General features: G+C 47.7%; 1 protein-coding gene across 3 annotated transcripts in view; it reads right to left on the minus strand.

The window, feature by feature from the left end:
- The window catches only part of grm8a (glutamate receptor, metabotropic 8a), a 112132-nt gene that overhangs the window by 25273 nt on the left and 72300 nt on the right, over positions 1-14559 (minus strand). For all 3 annotated transcript variants that reach the window (XM_086022973.1, XM_086022976.1, XM_086022975.1), the window contains exons 4-6: positions 5861-5996; positions 5570-5724; positions 4615-4752 (exon numbers count right to left, since the gene is read on the minus strand). In XM_086022973.1, coding sequence (XP_085879099.1) covers positions 4615-4752; positions 5570-5724; positions 5861-5996 — 429 coding nt within the window. The remainder of the gene's footprint in view (positions 1-4614; positions 4753-5569; positions 5725-5860; positions 5997-14559) is intronic.

Consider the following 14559-nt stretch of genomic DNA (forward strand, 5'->3'; position numbering starts at 1 on the left):
GGAAGGATTTGAATCGAAAAAAACAAAGTGGTGAAAATGAATTACGGGCTGCTCGATTATGAAAAAATGATGAATCAGGATTATTTTTGGTAATAATTGAAATCACGATTTTTCAAACGATCATTTTTTTGGGGGGGGTGTACAAAACAAGAAAGGTTTTACGATTTCAGCCAATTTCATAATCGTGCTGTGTATTAATTGTAATTGCAATTGAATTTCGATTTATTGCACAGCTCTCGGCAAATGTGTGCTCCAAGAAAGGGAATTAAACAAGACTGGTTAAAGTCAGTACCTCTTCAGGTGAGTCAGGTTTAAATTCATCAGAGAATGACGACTGAATCTCCATGACAAAAATGGCAAAGAAGTAGGAGGCGTTCACAGTAGAGACGGACCGATATGATTCTTTTCAGGGCCGATACCGATTATTAGTAGTCAACAAAACCTTCAGGGAGCATCCGGGTTTAAAAAGGATCAATGAAAACTTAAACAATAGCTTCATGTAGTTTTCTACAGCAAATGAACATTTCAAAATAACAGAAAAGTTCAACTTTCACATATCTTTGTTTTAATTTCCACAGTTTTAAATGGATTTATTATCGGCTGGCGGAGTTTTTAAAGAAGGGCCGATGCCGTTATTCGGCAAAAAGCCAAATACCGGTGCCGGTAATCGTCCCGGCCGATAATCGGTCCATCCCTAGTCCGCGGGGAGGCAAAACACTGCACCACTTTCCCTGAATAATGCCAAACTGCTGACATAAGCATTTAATATATATTACATGGCTTTGTTATTATGGGTATATATTACCGCAGATACAAAGAGCTTCAATAAAATATTCATGAGTCATTATTCATATTATGCTGCATCACCCTCCACTGTGCTCCCTTCCTCTGCGTGGCTTCCGTTTCACTTTATTCGCCGTTAGATCTCGGGAGCCGCGCCGCGCCGCGCCGCGCGACGAGCTAACAGGAATGTCACGCTGAGGGATCGCCTGCTCCATGCCAGCCAGCCAGCCATCCCACGCGAGCATGCGCACAAAAACGAGGGAGTGGCGCAAACACCGTCCCGACGGCGGCGCGGGGAGATATCGCACGGAGAGCGGCCGAGGTACAAGAGGAGGCAAATAGACCAAACGGGAGTGGAAACATATGAAGGTGAAATCGCATTAGCGGCTGCGGCTGCGGCTGCGGCGCGTGTGCCTGTGTTTGAAGGAAGGGCTTCTTATGTGCATAAACACACTTTGGTGCAGTGACAGAAACGTAGCCTTGGGACACGTGCGGGAGAAGGGGAAATGACATTAAATACGTTCTAATGATCATTTAGCCATAAAGTTCACTTAGAGTCGAGCGGCGTTTTAGCGGGATTAAAACGATTCATTGCGGCTTGGCTCCAGGGATGAAGCAGCACAACAAAAGAAAGGCAACGCTCAGTGGATTCAAAGTAAAAGTCTACACACCCCCGCCTCAGGTTGTTTTTAAGACCATATATGTGCCTCTGATTAACAGCCACATAAAGTTCGTTTTTTTGGGGTTTTTTCTCTTTGTAAGACAAGTCTTGCCACCCAACACCCTACTTGGACATATGAATAATAATAATAATAATAATAATGAGAAGAATATGGGCAAGCCTCCCTACCCAGATCTTTTCATCCATTTTGAAGGGAGGTCTACTTGTGCCATATTTTCTCCGCTTGATGATGACCGTCTCGACTGTGTTCCAAGGTATGCTGAATACCTTGGAAATCATTTCCTAATCTTCTCCTGGGCACACAGAGTCCCATATTTTTCGGACCATAAGGCACACTTAAAATCCTTTAATTTTCTCAAAAATGAGCGGTCTTGTAACGCCGCGCGCCCTGTCTATGCGTGAATGTCGTCTTTAATCGAAAAATTCCTTCCTGTTACATTTGCCTTGCCGATGTCTTCCACCTAGCATAATAGCGCTAAATCTAGCATATATACGTTTTTTTTTTTTAAATAGATTGTATATAAAATAACAAGATCCTTCTGCCGCGGAAGCTCTCGACAAACCTGCTGTAAGATACGACAACAAAAGTGTCAGGAAAAGCCTACTAGAACATCTGAACTTTAATCTGAGGCACTTTAAACGGTGGCAAGGTGTGTCCTGACTCTTAACGTCCGCTTGAATGTGATTGGTTAATTCTGGACACACCTCCCCACTTATAGGAACGCGTTTTGAATCGTGGAAAAAGTGAGTTACCCTGGTCTCGTTTTTGTCCATCACAAAAACCTGGCAGACGTTTTCTACCCGCTTTAGTCGACACACCCATCGTCCATCCTTCCTTCGCTAGTCTCCTGAAAGCCCTCCCGAGACATGTCGGCGTGTTCGTGTTTACGGCTGCAGTGATGGACGGATGCTCCCTACAGTGATGCGTTCCAAGTGCGCGGCATCAAAGCAAGCCGCGTGCTCGCGCGCGCGCGCGCTCCGTCCGGGCATCCGTCAGTCGACGTGCGCAGGCAGTAAAGTAAGCGCGTTGGACGGGACTGGAGACGGAAAGCTCATTTGGCGGCGCCCGAACCGCCAAATGCAACGCATCAGGTCTTTTGCATGCGTGTCTGTTGCGATGGCCGTCCGTCTCCGCGCTTCGCTTTGAGGCTTTCAAAGCCCGATAACACAATCCGCCCATCCCCCCCCCGCCCCCGCCACCTTGTTAGCATACGCTTGATTTGCAGCTACTTCGGAGTGCACCTCACGCGCAACGGCCCGCATGCACGCTGGTAGCACCGAGGGGGCTTTTCTGTCTTCAAAAGCGTTGCGGCTTCTTAGAGAATAGAGGATTCAAAATCGCGATGCAAAAATCCTGCCCTTAATTATGAACAAATGAATGAAGAGGCGTGTTCTCAAAGCAGGTTTGATGATGTAATTCTCTTGTTTTTTTTTGTTTTTTTTCCTTTCTCTCCATTAATTGTTGCTAAATCACCTCTAAGTGACAAGTTATTGGTCCCATTAACGCAGCAGGCAGAACTTCGGTGCCTGGTCTTCTATGCATTATGGTGACATAACGCACATCGTTGTAAACGCCTCAGCAAGCAGCTCGGCAAATTACCTTTGAAAAGCACTTAATTGCTGAAGAAAATGCACTCTCTCAGCTATATTGACCGATAAAGAAACTTTTTTTTTTTTTGGGGGGGGGGGGGGGGGGGGCGCCTAATTCCCACTAAAAAGCAAACCAGCACTAATGCTTTCATTCTTTTATGAGCACTTTAAAAAAATTGTCCTCAGTTTCCAGCACACGAGCCCCTTACAATACGAGGTGACGGGTAGGTGGGTGCAGAGCGTGTGACGGGACCCCGGGGGGGGGACATCCGAAACGAATGCGCCTGACGGCGGACTTCGCGGGGGTTGTCTTGGCTGCCATGGCAACGGTACGCCACCGAGAGCTGGCTAACAGCTTCTGACGGCACCTGACTGACACTGTATGCGGCGATTATCCGTCTCATTTTGGGGACTCTGGAATCTCCACCAATACATGTATAGCGCCCTCTGCCTGTTATCGTCCATTGGCCGTTTTGGAGTGCTGTTGAAACGTGGAGCGAGTTCACGATATAGTCTATAGATTGCGCAAAAAGGGGGGGTGGCACTGCTTATGTTCAGGTTAGAACTACTGCAACATCAATGCTAGTTCTGTTAGCCAGTATTCTGCATTAAGCTAGTGGACTTCGCCCGTGTAGTTTGGTTTAATACACAGCTTGTAATTCTCTCACTTTGTCGAGGTACCACTGTATTCAATTTTATTTGGTATTTTTGGGGGGGTTTTGTACACATTTTCCATTCTTCAGTTTGATTGAAATTAGCCGTACCTCTTCCACTTCACGGCACTCTTGTGTTTCTATTTGCTCCCTCCCTCAGGCAACAACAATCATGCTCATTTCCATATGCTCGCCATCAGGTGCGTCGCCGCGGTGACCTTGAGCAGAAGGGGCCCGCCGATTGGCTCTCGTGCGTCCGTGACTCGGAGGTCGCTAAACTCCGCCACTTGGAATTAATGAACTCGGCTGTCCGACATCGGGGCCCTTGACACGCGCTTGCGCAAATGCCACCGGAGGTAATGGATGGTCAACGGGAGTCGCGGCCCTCGCAAACCTAATTACGGGAACTAATGGCGGCCGTCAAGCGGGGGGGACACCCGCTGCGACGCGCGCACACACTGCCGCGCACACAGGACGACCACCGAACTGGATTTACGCTTTAAATTACAGCGAGTCATAAAGACATATCGAACGGCGGTGCTGACCGTGCGTTCAGTCACTTGGACTTGAGCTACACTCGCGCGTAGTGACACACATGGACACACACCTACGGCTTGTAAACACAGATGGGGTACACCTCGGTTTGTCTGGAATAATCAAGTCGCAAGCATTTTGACACCGCGGCAGAAAATGCGGGTCAAAGCGCAGATGCCGTGGAAAAAGATGCACACGTGCTTCGACTAAATGACCGCAACAAGCAAATTTAAAGGAGAACCCGCTGACATCGTGGCTACCTAATGGTGGGCCAGTATGAGGCTCCTAATTAACAACTAAGTGACGGACAGCAGCCCAGGAACGGATTCTTGTTCACGTGCAATTCCGCAAAATTGCCGATTTCAGGCTTACCCGTGCACTTCTTAAGGATGCCCAGTCGTTTGCCGTGCATGCCCAGCTTGCAGTTGAAGTTCTCCTCCCAGAACTCGGCAAACCAAACGTTCCTCCTGTTGTTGGACAGCGATCGGCTCCGGAAATAGCGGTCGAAGGCTGCAAGAACATTCAGAGACCATTCACGACGTGTCGTTGTGATTTGCTATTCAGGTTGCTGTATGCAAATGAAGCGTCTTAACGAGCTCTGTCCGTGTTAACGCAATAACGCATGGTGAGAGAAGACCCCGGTTGTAAGAAAAATCCACCGGCAGCTCACTCGGCGGGGGCGCCATCGTCGGCGCGCGAGTGAAACCGACCGCGGAGGGCCGGGGGGGGGGGGGAATCCCCGGAGTGTAGCGGACTGACGTCAGCCGTGCTTGACTCGAGGTAAACGCGGACAAAAGCCGCCTTCATTAATCTCCTCGGCTGTCAGGGTAATGCACCTGTGCAGCTCCTCGGGAACGTGGCGGGAGTCTCACTCTCCCAAGCCCGGATCGACCGACCGACCGGCCTTAATGGGATCAGTAAGAAACGAACATATCCAAGCCATGCGTTTAAAATACTTTGGGACATTGTTCAGTGTAAGACACAGCTTGACTTCCCTAGCTTAGACGGTCTGACAGAACCCGGCCTGAGATTTGAAGGGAGCCAAAGGTGAGCCGAGTTTGGGCCATGGCACCGGAGAAGCGTTTTTAAGCAAGGCAGCCAAATCCCCCAAAGTTGCTCCGGGCCGCACACCTGATTGGATTTCTCCTCTAAGAGACCAATAAACAGATTTCTTCATCTGTCTTCCTGGTTTTCATTTCCTGCATTGCTGCCGTTCGTGTCCCTCCAAGCGCCAGTGGGCCTATCGAAAAAACCTCTCTGAGCTGCAGATGACTTTTGGACAACTCTGAAGAAATGTTCAGCTCGCTACTTCCTCAACGCTTCTCACCGTCCACAGACGCTCGCTTGGGGAGGATGGTGATGGCTCCCTCCGCCACCCGTTCCTGGCCAATCACGGGGGAGATCTTGGAGCCCCAGCTGTCGGAGCCCACCCACAGGAAGTGGCCCGTTTGGTTGTTCCTCTTGGCTGCATCCAAAACGCGCCTGTGGGTGAAGCCCGGCAGACTATCTTAGCCACCAAAAGTTGAGACGGCGTGAGGTGTCAAAGAAATTGCGACCAAACAACAACATTTGAGTGGGTGCGCGGACGGCGGGACACTTGTTAGAAGCCGGCGCTTACCGTATGTCGTCCTCGTTAGCGAACATAATGATGGCCCTGGCGTTGGAGGTCTCCAACAGGCGGCGAATGATCTTGTCAAACTCCCCCGGCTTTGGCTCCCTTGGAATCTTCAAGGACTGCGCAATGCAAACGCCACCTGGGATCAAAGGGGGGAAAAGGTTGTCATGCTTGAGCAGCTAACTCGCATTGATAAAAGAAAACAAATCTTTAAACATGCTCCCTGCCATTCATAGTTCACTATCGGAAAGCAAAATATAAAAGGACGGACATGCTTCGCGCTTCAAAACTCTACACTGGGCGGCAGTAGTCCAAACCGGAGCAACCGATGTAGATTGTCCGGGTTGAATGCAAGCAATGGAACTTTTCTTGCTTGTTGAAGACGTTTCAACCTTTATTCTGCTTCAGTTCCAAATTCCAGGTGTGGCGCAACGTTGCGAATATGGCACTGACCATTTTGCCTTTCCCCACTGCCCGCCATGACAAAAACAAAGGCAAAGCATACTGAACATTAGCAGACGCGTCGCATTTAAGCTGTTTTATTAGCTCCCCTTTATTGTATCATTAGCCCGGCTCAAGGTGTGTGTTTGTCCAGGATTACGTCTTTGTGGCACATTAAGCCCGCCAGATCCTCAACCTGAGCACAATGTGTAAATCTCTCCGTCGTGTTTGTCTGTGCCGCTGAATGAGGCCATTTGCTGTGCATGTGTACAGTCTGTCGGAGTCGACGCGCCACTCCTCTTAATCGCAATGCCGGCCCGCGCACACGTGCGTGCAAATATTCATTAGCCTCCAACTGAAAGCCTCCCGGGATCATTGCGACTGACGATCTTGTATGCGGGCGACAATGACTGAATACTAAAAGCAAATATTTCCTCCAAATAGTTTCTCAAGGATAATCGGCTACTTGACGTGCACTTTGGTATTCATGGGCTTTTATTGCAAAAAAAAACAAACAAAAAAACAAAAACATGGGTGGTATTACACACACACACACACACACACACACACACACACACACACACAGGCAGAGGAGCATTGGTGCGTTCTCACCGCGTTGTCCTTGGAGCACTTTAGGAGTGATTAAGCCACAGTTTGTTTGACTCGTATCATCGCTAACTGTCTGCATGCAAAGCAGACTTTCCACATATCAAATTAAGTCGCAGGCAAACCGGAGTGCCAGAGTGCGTCCGAATCCGACGACGTTCATCCTCAAACATTCATCATCGTTGCAGGGACAGGAAGTTATTGGGGAAAAATCGACCGTCTTTCGTACGTGCCTAATGGGAAATAAAAAAGGGTCCTTAGGCAATAAATAATGTGACCTTCAAATGAGAATGTAGTCCAGCATCCACCTCATAGTTGTTATTCAGTGGTACAAACAATAACTGTGTTTATATCCAATTGCTTTGGAAGAATTTTGATTTTGGTAACTAAACCATCTGCTTCAAGCTACCAGCCAAATCAAAACAACAAACAATCAAGCTCTTGCAATGCCTTTGGAACTGATTTCCCCCCCACATATTACGTTGATGATAACTGTTTTGTTTTGCGAGCAAATTGCGTTGATGGCGAATGTCTGTGACGAGCCTCGTCATTCACGAAACCTTTCCAGGAAGCGCCAACGTGACGGAAAATTGTTTGGACGTGGCGAGGTTGCGGGAATGACTGCAGTTAGCGTCACAAGTTTCCTCTTCCTCAAACCTTTGCTGCGATTCTTTCTCAAGATGGAAAAATTGGCTTGATACCAAAATGGCAGGGGCAGGTATTCCGTCTTTGACGGACGCCCGTTTCGCTGACGATTGACTGGGCACCATTTAAAACGATGGACCGATGAATTACTGAAGTGGGTTTTCATCCGTCAGTGTAATGGTCACCGACGTTTTTGGGGCGGACTGACGGACCAACGGACTTCTGATGGGCTAAGTGACGGATTTACTGACGGCTTGACGATTACAATTCAGTTCGTCATGAAAAATGACGGACTGAAGAATGACGGACAGGTACCCTGGCCGCTGACGGATGATGGGCCAGCGATATTTTGTATGATTCAGAATAAAAAGGAGATAAAAAAAGTAGATAAAATTCAGTGTAACGCCCACCTCTGCAACATGGGTATACCCGCAACTCAAATTGGTGCAAGGTGGACGGAGTGAAATTCCCTACAAAAAGTGAAGTTCATTTGTTCCAGTCGTCTTTAAATGTCAAATTGAGCTCCAAGGCCCCAAGGCTTCTTCTATTCCTCCCTTCTATGCTGTTTTGGTCATTCATGAAAGTCCAAACAGTACCCATTGAAAGTTGTCATTGGTCTCCAGCCTGAAGAGTAAAAGAAGTCAATCAATGGTCCATTGTTCTTTGTATAAGGTGTGCGACTTAGTCCACAACACCGAGACAATGAACGGCTGTCGGGAGTTTAGCTCATCGCTCTTTGATGAACCCGCCCACAAGTCTCGCGCATTGATAGAAAAGCGGTTATTATGACAAAGTTGCTCCTCGCTGGCTCTTCTTTAGAATTCAAAAATGTGCTGCTGCTTGATGCTTTGTCCGTTGCTAGGGGCGCTGCAGCGTGGGCTTTCACAATCAATGATTCATGAGACTGGGTATCTGTGTGCTCGTCCAGGAGCCAGTTGATGTACATTCCGCTTGTTGCGTGTCCAACATGTCTCAACTTCAGGTTTTTGCAGTTTAAGGATTGTGGCAAACATGTTCTGCTTCTTCGAGTGAGTTTCAACATCTTCCCTAGCTTGCAAATACATCACGAAAAAACACCCGAGGAGCCTCTGCCCGTGGAAATTCACATCCTTTCATTAAAATATGACTGAGCAGATAGAGCGTCTTGTTGCCTTGAGTAAACTTGTAAAATTAAGATAGCGCACACCCCAAACAGACCTGAGGTGAAGACACATTTGTGATTGGGTGGGAATAATAAGCCACTGAATTCAGTTTCAAATCTCAATTGGATCAATTAACCCGAACTGCAAGGTACGGTGCAAATGCAAACCACGTGGCCCACAGGAAGCCGTTACTTCCAGGAACTCTTGTTACCAGAAAGTTCCTGGGCTAATCAATGTCATTAAACTAAATGATCCAATTCATGCCCATTAATCAAAACCTCAATCAACAGTTCCACTTTGTTGTTTTGTTAATAGAAATTCAAAAAATGAGTGCTTTCTGTTGTCACAGTGACGGCTGATATATGAAAAACACAAAGTCGATATAATTCACGTCTGGGGGGCTGAAGGGCACCGGCAACGACTTAATCACCAGAGTGTGCTCCATCGTCATTTTTATAATAGTAGACGACAGGCTAAGTAGCAGTCCACTACACGTCAATCGGCGCCAGTATTTCATCTCACAGACATCTTTCAATTTGGTTTTGCGAGTCCGACGGAATGAGTTTGTGGTTCGGATGGACGTTTAACTTCCCACTCCATCTGCTTTCGAGTACGCAGTGTGTTTATGTGTGTGGGGCCGGTCTGCCTTCACCACAGGAGTCCAAGAGTCCAGTGCTCAAGTCAGCACTTCTTGAGGGCTGAGGCCAGACGGGTGGGCACCTACTTTTAATGTCCACAGTGCGAGTGCGCTCTTTTGAAGTGCTTCCAGCCACACCTCTACGTAGAAGAAGTGAGTGCCGTCATGTCAACGAGATGCAACTCTTGAGTAAATTGAGTTGGCAAAGGCAGTCCATCAGTGGGTGGGCCGCGGGAAGTCAGACAGCGAGAGACTGAATCGTCTGACCGGCGACCACCTTTTCACACATCACCGATATCTATCTTCCAATTCCATCAATGGCAAGAATCCCAAAGGCTTTCCTTTAGCCGGACGGCGGGCTTGGGCAGGACAGACGACAGGAAAGGGGATATTGCGGCGAGAAGGCTGAGCGCTGGGATTGGGTTGAGGGCTTGGCTTGAAATGAAGGGATGAGGGAAGAGGAGGCAGTAGGAGAAGATGAAAAGTATCGGGTGTGAGGTGAGGGAGGAGGAGATAAGCAAGGGATGATTGGATGTCAGAGCACAGATAAGAAGCACAAGGTCAACGTTAAGCTGCGAGATCACAACGAGAGAACACGTCCTCTCGCCCCCGAGAAGATTTTTCTCTTCTTTTCGGGCAATACCTTGGCTTGCATTCCCTCTTCTCTTGCACGCACTTACTATCTGACAGTAATCAGACATCCAATTACTGCCTGAACCTGTGACCGAGGCCATGTGCCGGTATGAGAATGTACAGCACTACATAGGTGTTGAAGCAGCTTCCTGGACAAACATCAGCCGGCAGTGCGTCAGAAGTGCTTTCGGTCCCCGCAGGCGGGGACGCCCCGCTAACCTCCAGCTGGCCTTATCTGCTGGATGAAGGCGTTCAACTGAAGACATGAATGCTTGTTTACAGAGATGGGCAGTTTACTCAATTTTGCTGGTCCGTCATCTGTCAGCGGCCAGGGTACCCGCCCACCATTCGTCAGTCCGTCATTTTTCGTGACGGACTGAAGTGTGATCGACCGTTAGTCGGTTCTTCTGTCAGTTGGCCCACCCCAAAAAAATGCGAGAAAAACCCGCGCCCGCCGTTGACAGACGAACGGTCCGTCAGTGACTTCCGTCATTTTTAAAAGGTGGCCCGTCATTCGTCAGCAAAACGGGCATCCGTCGGCGACGGGCCGATTGGTTGGTCTGGCGGGATGCCAGTTTGTAATTAAGCGCAGCTGCAGTTCACGTTTCCATACGGAAGCACCCACAGCATTGTAAAACACATTACAGGTGAATAACCATTCATACTGCAACGGGTTTAGTTAAACACTATATGATCACAGTTGCGATGATGCCTTTTGTTCGGTTATTTTGTTTTGCGATATGGGGGTATACAGAGTCAACACGCAAACACACACGTCACTGAGCAGTCCATCATTGTCCATCTCCCACAAATGAGTAACCCGCCAACACACAAAGAGCCAATAGTGGCCTGACAATCGCGCATCAGCGAGTTGATGTCGCCGCCCGTGCGTGACAATTACGCCATTCGCCAAATAAGACGCTGTGCGCATCAGGATTAAATATTCAAAAGGCCCCTCACCGAAGTCGGCAGTGTGCGCGCAGCTGGCCAATCAGCCGGTCCATACAATATTCAGCCGGTAATTTGTTTCTATTTGAATTTTCCCATGAACGGAATATTTGTGTGACATTATGCTTTGTGAATAGCAATGACCAAACGGGACTTATTGTTGCCGATAGCATCTGTGTGGGCAAATAGCAAGCTTGAATGGATGGGAAGACATTATGCGGTGTGTGCGTGTGCGCCGTCCAGCATAGCCTGTACACCTGGCACAGATGGGGGGATATTGTGCTATGCTAATCGACTTTACATGGGTGGGATTGTTGCATAATGTGAGCCATTTTCTTTTTCTAAATTTGGGGAGTCGGCGTTTTCATGTCCTTATACAAGAAAATTGGGACTGTTCATGAATTATTTCAGCAGCAACTGCTTTGTATTGCAGGATACATACGGAAGGCTGCTCTAGTTGCTGATTTGAAAACTAGAATTAGAAACCGCCAAAAGTGTCACGTGAATGACAAACGGATTTCACCGAGACAAATGGGTCACCGCGTGAATTGAGCACTGCAACCGTGGAGCGTAAGCTTGAAGCAGACACATTTTTCTGCAGTTCAAACATGCAGGGAGGTGAAGGTTAGGAAGAGTGTGGTCTTTGATTGAAAGTTGACAGATGAGCTGGGCGTGGTTTTTAGGACATTCAGCAGACACGCCCACTGCATTTAACACAGCGGCGTTTTTTTTTGTTTTTTTTAATCATTCAAATTTGTCAGGGTTGTGATCGCTCTTCTCTGTGGCGTGTCAAATCTACAGGTAATTTAATTTCACTTTACAGGGACTTGTGTGTCGACACATTCCCATTTGCAGGGTCTCATACATTTTGCGTCCACATAAATAGGGCCCTAGTCCTTGGCCCGCTCCCGTCGATGCGCGACTGCTTTGGCAAAGCTCGTGCATAGATTGAAGCCGATCAATACGCCTTTCGCGCATGAAGTATTCCTCAGGTATTGACCACGTTGGCTCGAGGCTCGGCTTCTTGCTGTCACGCCGGATTTCTTCAGCCAAGAGCTTCGGCGCTTTTCTATGGACCCGCGGCGCTCGCAAAATGACACACAAAGGTTGTCGTCCCCTCTGCAGCCGTTTGCGTTTCGCTGCCCTGACCGCACTAGAGCTGGAGGAGCACTCAAGTCGGGTTGTGTCAGGGCGAAATGATAGAGCAACAGTAAGTGGATGTGGCACGCTGGTGATTTGGAGCTGGCATAGCCCGGGCCAACGCGGAGCACACTGCACGGAGGAGGCCCTTCATTTTCATAACCCGCTCGCGCTGCCAGCAGAAGCATAATGGAAACGAGGTACCGACGCAAAGTTGATAAAACTCATTTTGCATAGCGAGCTCAGTGCCAGGTCCGGCTATTATGCAATCATGCGCAATAGCAAGAAGCACTATTCACACAAAGACGTACTGCTAGCCAGGTCTTCTTTTATTTTCCTACCTCCTAGTGTGCTCCCAAGGGAGCATACACACCTGGACTAAATTGTTAGTGTAAGAAAAACCTCTGGTGATCAGAGCAATCACTAATTGATATTACACAGGATTATTTAAAAAAAAATAAAATAAAATAAATAAAGTCTTGAAACAGTGCTGGACAAAAATGGCATTCACTCTAGACAAACCATTGCGGCAGCACTATAAAGTTGGAGGAGTGTGTGACAAGTAAAGGTGTCACGAAAAAGTAAAAGTAGCGGTGTCCTCTTTCCCGTCTGCTCCATTAAACAACATCAAGTGTGATTTGTCTCTCTCCTGGATGCTCTTTGACCCAGTAATCCAGGAAGTATGGCTCTAATCTGCTCCTCAGCAGATCCCCCCCGTGTGGCTCGGGGCCAATCAAGTGGCCACAAAACACCGTGATGTGAAAGGGTGTCAGTCGGCAGCCATCGATTTTGCCCTGGTTTCTTTCACCCTGTTCTCTGCGGTTGTCTTTCCTCTCACTATCCGCACGTCTGCCTTCTCGCGTGCTCATCCCCTCCCTCCGAGCGCCTTCCATCGACTTCCAGATATCCACCCGCGCCCCTCCCCTGTCTAAAAATGACATCCATCAATCAGGTCCGGGAAGGCCCTCACAGGCAACACTCCACAATGAAACCTCAGCGAGCCTTAGTGCGTTGATTAAAAGTGCCAGAAAGGAGCTAAGCGCGGAAAAATACAAGCAGTAACCGGGGAAAAGGGTTCAACGGTGCTTGGCCAATATCCCCTTTCAACCGCCGCTTAGTCTTCTTTCCAATACATGCCTCTTGATGTCAACGCACGCGTGCTCCACCTCCAGGTCCTTTTCGTCCCTTTGTTGACGTCTGTTTGACAAGTTCAAGTGCGTAGAAAACGGATGGGAATACTACAAAAAAATATTTTGACAATCAAGTGGAATTGGATCAAACAAATGAATTAGATGAATGGAGTAAGAGTAAAGTTAGCATTTCAAGACGTCTGCATCTTTTTAACTTTAGTTCCTTTCAACCTGCAGCTAGCTTGTGCATTGTTCGGATCAGGGCTGCACCGATGTTGCTTTTTTTCCAGACTGCTTATGAGTACAAGTACTTACATTTGGGTAGTGGCTAATGCCAATCTGTGTTTTTATTTCATCAAATCAAAGCGATAGCGTTGGACATCATGTGCTAGCATTGAGCTAGCAGATATTTTCAAGATGACGTTATGTGTTTGCAATTCTTCACGCAATTCAACATGTAATTCTCTTCATGTTATTCGTTAGTTTTGCTCGAAACTTCAACTGGGAGTGTCAATAAACAGCTGGGAACAAGCCGGTGTTGACTCTTTTTGAAGGCTCGCTCACTTCCTGCCAAAATGCACACAAGTGTCAAATAGGCACAAAAAAAACAACCCCAAAGCTCATGTATGAAAGACATCTATTTCAGACACTCCATCGGTCAACATAGCCACATGACAAAGACAAAAGTGCCAGGCGTGTAAACGGACTAATAAATTCCGTAATCACACACACGAGAAGCTTGGGGCACTTTCCATCACTGGGCAGACCTCGAGGGCGTTTCCTCTGGAGGCTAATGTTCTATTAACATTACATTAAGAGCGAGGCCGGCGCATGACAGCTCGACATGGCTGGCGTATCAAATGTTTCTCTTTCAATTACCACGATGACAGAACATCCGTGGGCAACGGAGTCTGGACATTCAAGAGGAGGAGTCCTTAAAGGAAGTGAAGGAATGTCCAACAGCGTGTCCGCAACCGATCGGTTAGTCCGTCGCTTTGAATGCGCCGTGCTTCCATAAAAAAAAAAATGACAGCGGGGCAGAAACAATCGATCATTCGGTGTCCTTATTACCAAAACGCACCAAATTTAGTAGCACGGTATCTGAAACTACACACAGATAATGGCACCGGAGAACAACTTACACCAATTTGTGATATGTTTCACACTTGTCATTACACATTACACAAAGACGGAGGTAAAAATCCAATTTAGATGCAAAAGCAAACAAAGATTCTCAAGCAATTTTCGTTGACAATTTCCAAGCGAGCGCTCATTTCCCGATCTGTTCCTAACGACTTTGATTCCCCCAAAAAGTAATCAGCTCAGACTATTTATTTATTTGGCTTCCGACTCGGCGAGACCGCAGACTGACAGATATGT

The sequence above is a fragment of the Filicampus tigris genome, chromosome 22 (genome assembly GCF_054856515.1).
Source record: "Filicampus tigris isolate MCC_2025a chromosome 22, RoL_Ftig_1.0, whole genome shotgun sequence".
In the NCBI taxonomy this organism is placed as follows: Eukaryota; Metazoa; Chordata; class Actinopteri; order Syngnathiformes; family Syngnathidae; genus Filicampus; species Filicampus tigris.